Here is a 13,499-nt window from a genome sequence, read left to right as displayed (position 1 = left end):
AAAATTTATGTAATGATTTTATTTTTTATAAATAATATACATTTCTCTTCAATGAAAAATAAAATTTTAACTTTCAATGGTTTCTTCAAAATCACGCTCCTAAACATACTTTAAAATGACAGATAATTTTAATTATCCTCTCATGTGGATGATAGTAGGTGTACGTTATTGTGCATTGTAGCGATTTTGCAGTATCAAATATCAATTTTATTGTGGATTACTTATTGTAAATTTATAAAATGCCTTAATTGTCTCAGAATAATAAAAAAAAGTTAAATAATTGTCTGTTATTAGTTTATTCTCAAGGTTTTTTTTGTGTGTGTGTGAGTGAGAGAGCACTTTTTATTCTTTAAGTAATAAAGGAAATTTGGAAAGGAAAATGAAAAAACAATAAAACGCGAGCTCTTAATATGTGAGTTATTATCATCACTGTATCTCGCTCTAATCTCATATGAGTATCCGAATTCTTAAGTAAGGTCTAAATATCTCTTAAGTAAGGTGTAATTTTACTTAAAACTCGATCTTAATTAAATACACAAACGTCATTAGATTTTTTGAATTGAATAATAAGATTTTAGTTAAAATTTAGACCCGGACAAGGCCATCTTAATTTCTGCACAAAAAACCCTTAATCCTAGGGCTACGATTACGAATACCCCGAATGTTATTATTAACAGATTCTCTAAGTTATACCATTTATACATATAAAAAAAACATGCATATATTTTAGATTTCTTTTAGAACAATGTTACATGAATTATTTTGGTGTAAGTTCAGTTATGTCTCATGTCATGTGCCTAACAAATATCAGGAGGATGTTGGAGCAAATTTGATCTAACTGATCACATCACATGCTTTCTTGGCTACAAAAAAGGCTTTCACATGCAGCAGTAAGACAACCCTACACGCGTCGTTTGTAAATTATGACTTATGAGTAACCCTTTTGTTGATTGAAAACCTCACAAAAATCAATGCCTCTATATTTATAGGACTAATTTCATATCCCCTCTTTTCTTGAAGATTGGAAGTGAATAAAACTTATTACAAGTGGGTGTTTTTTTTTATTGTTTTGAAATACGATCATTGAGCGAAATGAAATGAAATAAATTTATTTTAGAATAAATAGGTAAATTCACCTCTTAAGGTGGAATGTGATGATAAATTGATTTAAAATATAAATTTTGTTTTTGAATGTGAAAAATATATATGATAAGTTAGTTTTATATTTAAATTTGTGAGATTAGATATAATATTTAAAGATCAATGATTAATTATATTTTTTATTATCAATTTAACATTAAATTAAAAAATTTAAGAACTAATTTATCATTAAATTAATAATAAGATTAATTAATTTATCACACTTTTTACATATAAAAACTATATAATATTCATCTTGATGATAAATAAAGCATACAAATTCTTTTTTATCTCTTAGAGATTTTACAAAATGACTTTTATTTAAAAATTTTGATCTTTCAAAATTTCCCAAAATAAATTTGATTTATCTTTTATTTTATTGCTTTCATATTTCAAAATAAAACTAAACTTCGTTTTACTTTTAAAATTAAAAATATTGGATAAAGTAAAAAAATGTTTTATAAAATTATATATCACTTATTTTTTAAAACAATTTAATTAATAAAATTTAATAGTATTTTGTTACTTTATTCCACTTTTTTTTTTCTTATCCACCAAATCATAGTCTACAAGAATTTGCCTTTGTTTTTGTACCTGGAACACTGACCGGGGGGTACAGATTCGAATTCCGTTTTCCCTATCTAATATCTACTTTATTCTTCTGGTTCTGGACACTCAAAACAGAGGACATTGTAATATTAGGTTTTGGTCAAAGAAAAATAAAATTTGCATTTAAGAGAAACAAAAGTTATGAAATGACCTATGACTTTTTTTATATAGTTAACAAAATTTAATTACTATACGTTTGGATCTGCATCGTCGGCATTAAACTTTTGCATGCGTTTTATGTTAAAGAATTAATTTCAAGTCTATAATTGATATTATATGTTTTTTATATATTTAATTTCATTTTAAAGAAGATTTGAGAATTAGTTTTATATTTGTGATTTTAAGTTAGAAATAATTTTAAATAACTTTTATATTAGATAAAAAAAATTATATTAAATTTTACTTAAAACTTAATTTTATAACAAAAGCATCTAATTAGAAATCATATTACTTTAAAATTAATATTATTCAAAATCAATTACATCAATCCTCATCCCTTAATTTCATGTTACTTAATTTCATTACTACTATTTTTTTTTTAAAAAAAACATAAGGATGTGTAGCAATAAGAAACTTCTTCTTTTTTTTTCTTCATCTTCTTTGGTGCTACTATAATACACTTTGTGGACATCTATTGTTGATTATTGTCATTGGTGATTTCCAATTTTTCTTAGTAGCAAGTAGGCCATTTTGTAGTATTCTTGTTGATTGGAGAATCTTTTTGTACTCATTATCAAGGTTATCAAACTTGAAAATTTACATAAACTTGTGAGAGTTTTATAAATTCGACTCGTGAACTCAACTCATAGACTTGTAAGAATTCACTTCATATCAAAATAATATATATATATATATATATATATATATATATAAATAACATACCAATTAAACATTTCAACAATATAATAAAGCAAAATAGTAAATCATAAATTTCATAATACTTAAATAATAAAGTCTAATAATGCATTATTACTAGATAATAATTTGTAGATATTATAGTAGTGGTAGATCATTTGCATTGAGGCTTTGATGTTATTAAAGGTGAGAACTTTTGTATTTGAGAATAACACACTAAACGAGGTATGTTGAACACTAAACAGATAGAAAATAACCCAAAATAATTTATATTTTGGTTTGATTTTTTTAACTTGATGACTCGTTGACTTGGTAGTAATCTCGAAAGAGTCTACCGATTTATTTAGCGTTTATAGAGTCTACTAAAAAAAAGAATTTACTTAAGAGTTTAAGAGTCAACTCACAAAATTGACTCACAAACTCGTAAAAATTATCGAGTTAACTCGAGAGTTTGATAATCATGCTCATTATTAACATGGTGGTTATAATTTTTGTTCTCAATCGCATATTTTATCAAGTATTATTATTTTACTATCCAAGTTTTTCTTTGTATCTTATAATTATTTTTAATTTTTATGGATTTTATCATTATGTTAGTAGCAAAATGACCTTTTCATAAAAAATTGTGACAAAACAACATCATTTTTTATTAACACATCAACACTTTGTGACACATTTAACATATTTGTAAATTGCACAATTTTTTTAAAAAAGATGATGATAAAATGCATAGAAAAAAGATAATAATATTTACAAAATAATAATAATTAAATAGTAAAATATGCAATTAAGTTTTTTTTATAATTTTGGTATTGTGGTTTTTACCTCTTATATCAAGAGAGTTTTCACATTAAAAATTTAGCACCCTTTTAACAATTACTTATCTATTTATTTAGTTGAATTGTTTAAATATTTTTATTTATTGTAAAATAAGGCAATAATATATCATTATATGATATTTCAAGTTTTTCTTTATACACATTTATGATCATTTTAATTTTTTAAAAACTATTTAGTTATATGGAAAAGACATATTTCATTTTAAAAAAATAATATCTTCTAAACATACCTAGAGAAAGAATCTGCAAACCTAACATACAAAAAAAAAGAACATTTGCTAATAGACAATCAAATATCAAATGTTAAGCATATTGGTTAGATAAGTTGATCAATTAGGTTTGTTTAACAAAGTTGTATTCTAATAATTGAGATCCTATATTCTAAAACTCGTCAAGTGTACGTCCAAAAACGATTTAAGCCGTTCAATGCAGGGGTGTTAAAGTATTTTCAGAACGGCCTGGCCAAAAAAATAGAGTATTTTCAATGATTGCAGGATATCATTTTAGACTTAGTGACGAAAGCGACACGTACCCACAAACCATAATAATTGTTGTTATTGTTATTATTATTATTATTTAATCAATATTTATAAGATATTAAGTAAATTATATTTAGTATTTTTATTTTAAAATTATAATTTTTTACTGCATATTAAAAATATCTCACTCTTATAATAAATGATTAATTTCTTTCGAAATAAGAATATCGTTAAAGTAGCTATAGTTTTTATTTTTTTGCCTTTCATACAACATTTTTTTAATTAGTTAAAAAAAATTTAAAACTTAAACATATTAAATTTCACATTTTTATTCAACATTCAAATTTTAATTATTTAATTAGAAACTTTAAATATTTATTAGCAGATTGTTTATTATTAATTATTATCAGTTTAACATTGCAAAGAGTATTTGCACGAAAAGTCTTCTATTCTTCCAGATTTTTGTTTGTATTTTAAATTATTTATTTATTTAATCTATTATATTTGTTAAGTTACACTTACACTCACTTATTTTTTAGAACAAATAAGTCAGTAAATTATAACTACAAATTTCTTAAAATACACACATGTTTAACAAATACATATATAGTTTGCTAATGACACTCGCTGATTTTTTTTAAAAAAAGAATAAGTTAGAAAATTATAATTATAAATTTTATAAACACATTTAAAATATAACTTGTTAAATTATTCTTTCTAAAAATGAGTAGTGTAAGTTAAATTAATATAGTATATATTTGGATTGAAATTAAAAACACTGTGTATATGTTTCAATGTAATTTTAATGGATCAAAATAAAATAAAAGTAAATATTATTAGAATTTTAATTCTTTAACAAAATTATTTTTAGTTCAAAAGTACATTTTAACTTGAGAACCAAACATACACCTAAGTAACTTTACATGTTTGTTGTTATTTTAACATTACAGAAAGCATTCACACTACAAGTATGCCATGTGTCCGCTACTCTACCAAGTTTTTGTTTATATATTATAATTATAATATTATATATTATATAAATGTGTAATAATCACCGAAACATTTACTTGACTCCTCAGATAAGCGGGGAATTAACGTGAAAACGACAATCCGAATGGAAAAAAATAAAAAAAATAAAGTGTTTGAATTAAACTTTATTGTTTTTAAACTTGTAATTCCCGTATACAAATTATGTAAACCTTATATGAAATGTACTCATTTTAATATTTTAGGCGAATTTTGTTCATATGTAAAATTGAATTCAGAACCGTATTTAAGGAAACTAACTACTCTTTAATAGACTCATTTTGACATAAAAATATAAATTGATGTGTTTCTAATTGATGAAAAGCATGAGAATAACGAATTCTAACTGTATAGTTTAAATCGATAGTGAATGTTTTATCTTTTAGAAAAATCGATGGTTAATGTTTGTTTTTTTTTTTTTGGTTTAAAACTAATTAAAATAATATTGATTGTCCATATTAAGAATGAATATAGGTTGAGTTGAATTTGTTAAATTTATGTAAAACAACCTTACTCAACCTGATACGATCACAATTGAGTTAAGTCGGGTCATGTTATCTGGTTGAATAATTAAAGAAATATAAAATAGGGATTTTGAAAAAGAAAAACACACAAAAATATAAAAAAATTAAAATAAATACAAAAATAAAAAATAGGTATTCAGTCCCAAACGTTGCATATGGAAAAAAAAAACAAGGCTAATAATATTTGTATATTTTAATATAGTTAAAAAAAATTGGGATCTAGTATCCACCTAAAAATACTCCAGTCTATGAATTTTCAAATCAACAGGACCCATCAGTCTATTCAAACTCTGTGTTATTGGACCTGTTTGATGGCTATATATATATATATATATATATATATATATAGAATAATTATTCTATTTTCATTGTAGTAAATTGTTTAAAACACTAATAAAACATAAGTTCCTTTATCCTATTGCTTATCCTATCTTTTTGTATAATGTACTTTTTATTAGGAGAGTAAAATAGGGTTAGAGCTGCATGATATATGATATTTTTAACGTATATCTCATTCTATTAAATAAACAATATTAATATTATATATACTAGTAATATTAAAATTAATATTACAATTAATAAAAAAATAGTATATATATTGGATATTAATAATATTTAACATGCTTATTAGATATCAAAAATATCAATTAATAAATATAATTCGGTTTAATGCCTTTTGTACTAATATTAATTTATGAAAATATTTATTAATATCAACTTTGTCATTATTATTATTAATATTATTAAAAAGTTCACAACTGCAATACTTAAATATCTAATTTGTGTTATTACAACTTAGGATCAAAATTATACAATTATAATACTCTGAGCATCAAAAGTATAATTTGAAATAAACAAGTTACATGAGAAAGGAATTGAATTAATTGTTAGTACTTCAAACTTTTTTTGCAAACATATATCAGAGTGTTTATTCGGTGATATAAAATTACATTTTCAGGAATCATGTCCCTATTAATATAATTCTCAATTTTTTATACGTTTTGTTTATTTATTTATTTTATTTTGATCCAATTAAACTTTAGACTTAATATATTTATTTAAGGTATTATTGGAAAATAATTTAATTAATTAAAATAAAAAATATAAAAAAGTTAATATTGAACCAAAATGGTAGATATTTTCTAAAACGTAGAGATAAAAATTGTAAAAAAACTAAAAAGAAACAAAAAAATTGAATTAAAAATAAAAGAAAACTAAAATTACAATTTAACTAATAGGAAGAAAGATATAAGATTTGGAATTTAATAGTAAGAGATTCACTAAGCAGGACAAATAATAAAGGAAGTATTTAAATTTTGATTTCTTTTATGTTTCTATATTCAAAGACAATATAAAGATTTTGGTTAATAAAATGTAAAGTTTGAATGATTACGTGATAAGAGATTAATATCCTCCGTGATGGGATGGCAATCTAGGTCGGTGTAAGAAAGTATTTCCGATGACATAAACTTGTTTGAATTCTCCTTGGCAGCAGCAAGAAGCAGAGTATAAATGGCAGGAAACGATTGGCTGAACAGCTACCTTGAAGCTATACTTGACGTGGGTCCTGGCCTGGACGATGCCAAGTCCTCTCTTCTTCTCCGAGAGAGAGGCAGGTTCAGCCCTACTCGCTACTTCGTCCAAGAGGTTATTGGCTTCGATGAGACCGATCTCTATCGCTCTTGGGTTCGGGTACCCTCCCATACTACTCTCTCCTTTCTTCTTTCTTCTTTTATTCCATCCCTTCCTCTGATTTCCTTCCTCCAGGCTTCCTCCACCAGGAGTCCTCAGGAGAGGAACACCAGGCTCGAGAACATGTGCTGGCGGATTTGGAACCTCGCTCGCCAAAAGAAGCAGGTTCTGTTTCTCTTAATTCTCTCTATTTTGTATTATGCTTCTTCTTTTTCACTGCTGATTAGTCATCATGGAGTAGCTGGAGAGTGAGACTGCGCTGAGAGTCAACAAGCGTCGTTTGGAGCGCGAGCGGGGTCGCAGGGAAGCCACCGCTGATATGTCGGAGGACTTGTCGGAAGGAGAGAAGGGCGATCCCTTGAGTGACTTGTCCGCTCACGGCGGCGTCGGCGACTTCAACCGATCCAGGTTGCCCAGAATCAGTTCCGCTGATGCCATGGAGACTTGGGCCAACAGTCAGAAAGGGAAGAAGCTCTACATTGTGCTCATCAGGTACGTCTATCCTTCACCTCATTCGTAGTTCAATCAATCCCTTATTATGATTAGATTAATAATTTAATGTCGTAGATTTGTAGTTAGTCTGCTTGTTTCTTGATTTTAACAAAGAGTGTGTATGTATCTGCAGCATTCATGGCCTAATACGAGGCGAGAATATGGAGCTGGGACGTGATTCTGACACGGGTGGTCAGGTAATACTTTTCATCTTATCTTGTTTGCTGTTAAGATTGATTCTCTTAGGTCCCGTTTACTTTCAGAATTCATTCTCTGTTTTCACCTCTAATTACAAAATTGACACATTGTTTTCAAAGAATTGTACAGAAATAAATTGAAAACAATGTAACAATTTTGTAATTAAAAGTAAAAAATAGAAAATGAAAAATAGGAAATGAAGATAGAAGCAAACATACCCCTTGGCTTTTTACTTATGCCAATATGTTGGAAACTAATCTTTCTGTCTGTCTGTATGTGTATTTCTGCTGAACAGGTTAAGTACGTTGTGGAACTTGCAAGGGCATTGGGATCAATGCCAGGAGTTTATCGGGTTGATTTGCTAACTAGACAAGTGTCGGCGCCAGATGTAGATTGGAGTTATGGGGAGCCGACGGAAATGTTGTCTCCAAGAGACACAGATGATTTTGGAGATGACACTGGAGAAAGCAGTGGTTCTTATATCGTTCGTATTCCCTTTGGTCCAAGAGATAAATATATTCCAAAAGAACTTCTCTGGCCTTACATTCCTGAATTTGTTGATGGAGCGCTTAACCACATTATACAGATGTCCAAGTCTCTTGGGGAACAGATTGGCAGTGGGCATGCTGTCTGGCCTGTTGCCATCCACGGACATTATGCAGATGCAGGTGACTCTGCTGCTCTTCTGTCTGGCGCATTAAATGTTCCAATGCTTTTTACTGGCCACTCACTTGGCCGAGATAAGTTGGAACAACTTTTAAAGCAAGGTAGACTATCAAAGGATGAAATAAACACAACTTACAAGATTATGCGTAGGATTGAAGCTGAGGAATTGGCCCTTGATGGTTCTGAAATAGTCATCACAAGCACTAGACAGGAAATAGAAGAACAATGGCGCTTGTATGATGGTTTTGATCCTGTATTGGAGCGTAAACTACGAGCAAGGATCAGGCGTAATGTGAGCTGCTATGGGAGATTCATGCCTCGCATGGCGGTAAGTACTGGATCAAAATTAAACTTTCAAGCTACATCTTAATGACCTTTCTTGTGGACCATGATTTTGAATTATAGATTTCAGGTGGCTAGAGTTAAAATTTCAAGTTTATATACCTTTGCATTGAGATATAGTAAGTTCATTTTTCTATCTTGGTGACTGATTTGAGCCTTTTTGTATAACCTGACTCTTAAAGCAAAATGTCTTGCTACTTGCTTAATTTGTATTAGATAGGGTCATATATGAGCACTTTTTCTGTTTTTCTTGTTATTGGATTTCTTATTTAAGCTTGGGATGGGGGATGAAGTATTGTTTTCCATCTTTCTACTAGTATGGCTTATTAGTCTGTCCAGGAAAAAAAATACTTTTGTTTTGTGTGTATGGAAGCAAACTCGGATATTGAGTATCTTGCCTTCTTGTGAATGCATTGTTTTAGAAGACTATAGGCATAGCTTTTAGTTGCATAGTACCCTCACTACCTCTTGATATTTGATAACAGCAGTTATTGTGGAGTCCTGCTCCTGATGCTAGATTTTAGTTTTTAAGTAATATTTCATTGCAAGTGGTATGTCATGTAAAATTAGATGTTATAATCTCATCGCATCTTGCAGACAATTCCACCTGGTATGGAGTTCCATCATATTGTTCCACACGATGGTGATATAGAAGGTGAACCAGAAGGAAATTTGGATCATCCTGCCCCCCAAGATCCACCTATTTGGTCTGAGGTTATAAATATGCCTTCTGCATTTCGTTTAATGTTTCCTGAATAATTATACAGTTCAATGCTTTTGAATTATAATCGATTAGGTTTGATGTCTATTGACTAGCAAGTTCTTCCTGTAATTTTATACAAAATGAAATTTAATGCCAATTTAAACTTTGTGATTGCTAGATAATGCGCTTCTTTACCAACCCTCGCAAGCCTATGATACTTGCTCTCGCTAGACCAGACCCTAAAAAGAACATCACAACTTTGGTAAAAGCATTTGGAGAATGCCGTCCTCTTCAAGAGCTTGCCAACCTTGTATGAAACTATGAGTGATCAGTCTGCACTTTTTGAGTATCATTTGTTCCTGATTTTCAGGCCATCTGAATTGATTTACCTGACTGATCAATTATTTGTCCCTCCTTTGGCTTTTCAGACATTAATTATGGGTAACCGAGATGGAATTGATGAGATGTCAAGCACAAATGCTTCTGTTCTTCTCTCGGTACTTAAGTTGATTGACAAGTATGATCTGTATGGGCAAGTGGCATATCCTAAACATCACAAACAATATGATGTTCCTGACATATATCGCCTAGCAGCAAAGACAAAGGTTAACTTTATCTATTTGATTATAATACATGATCTGTCAATTTAAACTTAAAATGGATTAGAAGAAAATCGCTAACTTTGTACTTCTCTTAAGCATAGTTGTTGAATTGTGATTTTCTTTTAGAATTGTTTGTTAAATTTTTTAAATGTGAATTGTAACATCTCATACCATTCGAAACACGTTAATGAAGAACTTCAACATACACGGTTCAACACCTAAAACAAGTTAATATTCAATGTTCTCAAATAATACTTAAATTTCATTTATAACTAAGGAAAAGTATACTTCAATAATACCATAATGCCATCAATCATAAGCCAAAGCTCTTAAGTGAGCCAATATATCTTCATCGTATCTTGTTTAATTCTTTGCTCTGCAAACTTTGTTGTCATTTTACATTTCATTCAGATCCAATATTTATGCAGGGTGTTTTCATTAATCCAGCTTTCATTGAGCCATTTGGTCTTACCTTAATTGAGGTGATCTTCTCAATCTTGAATTATTTATTATTGGTTTCTTTTTGGAGATGTAAACTTTAACTTGTGTATTTGTTGAACAGGCAGCTGCTCATGGTTTGCCAATTGTTGCTACTAAAAATGGAGGTCCTGTTGATATTCATAGGGTATGCTTACTGATTAGTGGTTATGTATTGATTTGAAAAGGTTCCCTTGGAAATTTCCATGCCTGATTGGTTGTTAATACAGGTACTTGACAATGGTCTGCTCGTAGATCCCCATGATCAGCAGTCTATTGCTGATGCTCTTTTGAAGCTTGTTAGCAACAAACAACTTTGGGCAAAATGTAGACAGAATGGGTTAAAGAATATTCATTTATTTTCATGGCCCGAGCACTGTAAGACTTACCTTTCTAAAATAGCCACTTGCAAGCCAAGGCATCCACAATGGCAGCGAAGTGAGGATGGAGGTGAAAGTTCAGAATCAGATTCACCAGGTGATTCCTTGAGAGATTTACAGGACTTGTCTCTAAATCTGAAGTTTTCATTAGATGGAGAGAAGAGTGAGGGTAGTGGAAATGACAATTCTTTGAATTCTGATGGAAATGCTGCTGATAGAGGGGCAAAATTAGAGAATGCTGTTTTGTCATGGTCAAAGGGCATCTCTAAGGACACACGCAGGGGTGGGGCTACAGAAAAATCCGATCAGAATCCAAATGCTGGTAAATTTCCTCCATTAAGGAGAAGAAAACATCTGTTTGTCATTGCTGTGGATTGTGATACCACTTCAAGCCTTCTTGAAACTATTAAAGCCATCTTTGAGTCTGCTGGAAAGGATAGGGCAGAGAGCACTGTAGGTTTCATATTGTCAACATCATTAACAATATCAGAGATACAGTCATTTCTAATCTCAGGTGGCTTGAGTCCCATTGATTTTGATGCTTATATTTGCAATAGTGGCAGTGATCTATACTATCCATCCCTCAATCCCGGAGATCGCCCATTTGTGGTTGACTTGTATTACCACTCACACATTGAATACCGTTGGGGTGGAGAAGGGTTGAGGAAGACTTTAGTGCGATGGGCTGATTCAATCACTGATAAGAAGGGTGATAATGACGAACAAATTGTGAGTCCTGCTGAACAGCTTTCTACTGACTACTGTTATGCTTTCAAAGTGCGAAAGCCAGGAATGGTAATTTTTCATTCTATTTCTAGTTCATGAATTTGTATTTAAAACCATTTTTAGTCATTAAGATTCAGTGTAGAATTTTTTGTGCAGATTCACTTGAGCTTTATTGTTTTATGCAGGCTCCCCCTGTGAAGGAGCTTCGCAAGTTATTACGGATCCAAGCTCTGCGTTGCCATCCGATATATTGTCAAAATGGGACAAGACTGAATGTCATTCCAGTGCTGGCATCTCGTTCCCAAGCCCTCAGGTATTGTTGAATCATAAGTCCAAAAATCCCATCTTGCCAAAAGTTAGAATTGCTGTATATTTGTATACATCGGCGTCTGCTTTTCTCTCCTTTGGGATGGAGGGGTGAGGAGGCAGACAGTTACTGCATTTCTTTCTGACATTTTTTCATGAAATTATGCGATGTCTGTGCAAATGTGCTGGGACAGAAGCAAGTTATCACTATCAGCCATGATCTTTTACATCTAAGGAACTATTTTTCTTTTCTCTTACGGGAGTTCCTCTATTGTGTCATCTGATGACTTAATGTGCTTTTACTTCAGATACCTATATGTTCGATGGGGTTTTGAACTGTCAAAGATGGTGGTGTTCGTTGGAGAATGCGGTGACACAGATTACGAAGGACTTCTTGGTGGCCTACACAAAAGTGTCATACTGAAGGGAGTGGGAAGCAGTGCAATCAGTCAACTCCATAATAACAGAAGCTACCCTCTTTCAGATGTCACGCCATTGGACAGCCCCAACATCGTCGAGGCAACTGAGGGGAGTAGCGGTGCTGATATCCAGGCTTTGATCGAAAAAGTGGGATATCTCAATGGATGAAAAAATTTGAAAGTCATTTCTAGTTATATGCCTCTTAGTGTGTGTCTGCTATGAAACCTACTTCTGAGCAAGCAGATATCTGAATTTTATCCACAATGTTCATAAAGCTTTTTTCCTCCTCTCTTCTCTGTAACTTCTATATCATTCTCTTCCTCACAAACTTCCCCATGAAACATATTTCCTCTTGTTTCCCCACTTATCTCCTTGTTGGTTCTGTATCTACATATTACATTTTTAATGAAGGCCACTTCTCATTTCTCGTGCCTCGTTTCTTTTGTCGATTTTATACCGGCTTATATCTCGTGACTGGTGATCACAATCTCGCTGGATGGCAAATATCCAAATTCCTCTTATACTCAACATACTCTTTCTTCTTTTCCTTTTCTTCTTCCTCGTTCAGTATACACAAATCTATAAAAAAAGATTACGAAGTAAAAAATCAAGATTCAAGAACCAAGAATATAGGAGATTCAATTCAGGTCAGTAAAGATCATTGTCCAGACCTTTTGTGAATCATAAAGAAACTTGATGGTTTCTACTCGAATAGGGTATTTTATGCCTTGAGTGTCAAGTACATCTTTATTTTGTCTTGTGGCACACTTTATTTTATCATATAATATTTTTTTAACTTTTTATTTTTTCACTTCGCTAACAAATGCGTCTAGAAATATGAAAATGCAAAATTTAGTCCCTTAAAAAGTGTGACATATATTTGGACGTTAATAATATATTGTGATTAATTATTATATTTTTGAAAAAAGTTATAATTATTGTGACAAAATTTTGGGAGAGCTATACCACACCGGTAAATGTCTATTTTCGTTATATAATTTTCAAACTTCATTAAAGTTTTAG

At 30.5% G+C, this 13,499-nt stretch overlaps 1 protein-coding gene across 1 annotated transcript; it reads left to right on the top strand.

Annotated features, from left to right (window-relative positions):
- Positions 1-6,984: 6,984 nt before the first annotated feature.
- LOC114377082 (probable sucrose-phosphate synthase) lies at positions 6,985-12,908 on the top strand. Its single transcript, XM_028335474.1, has 13 exons — positions 6,985-7,164; positions 7,240-7,329; positions 7,406-7,656; positions 7,790-7,853; positions 8,150-8,848; positions 9,460-9,576; positions 9,744-9,875; positions 9,994-10,170; positions 10,596-10,649; positions 10,730-10,792; positions 10,875-11,819; positions 11,936-12,063; positions 12,365-12,908. The coding sequence occupies exons 1-13, from the start codon at positions 6,985-6,987 to the stop codon at positions 12,642-12,644; spliced, it is 3,180 nt and encodes a 1,059-aa protein (XP_028191275.1). The 3' UTR covers positions 12,645-12,908.
- Positions 12,909-13,499: the final 591 nt, after the last annotated feature.

The sequence above is a fragment of the Glycine soja genome, chromosome 11 (assembly GCF_004193775.1).
Source record: "Glycine soja cultivar W05 chromosome 11, ASM419377v2, whole genome shotgun sequence".
In the NCBI taxonomy this organism is placed as follows: Eukaryota; Viridiplantae; Streptophyta; class Magnoliopsida; order Fabales; family Fabaceae; genus Glycine; species Glycine soja.
Note: the sequence above shows the minus strand (reverse complement) of the source record. Positions and strands in the feature narration are given on the sequence as shown.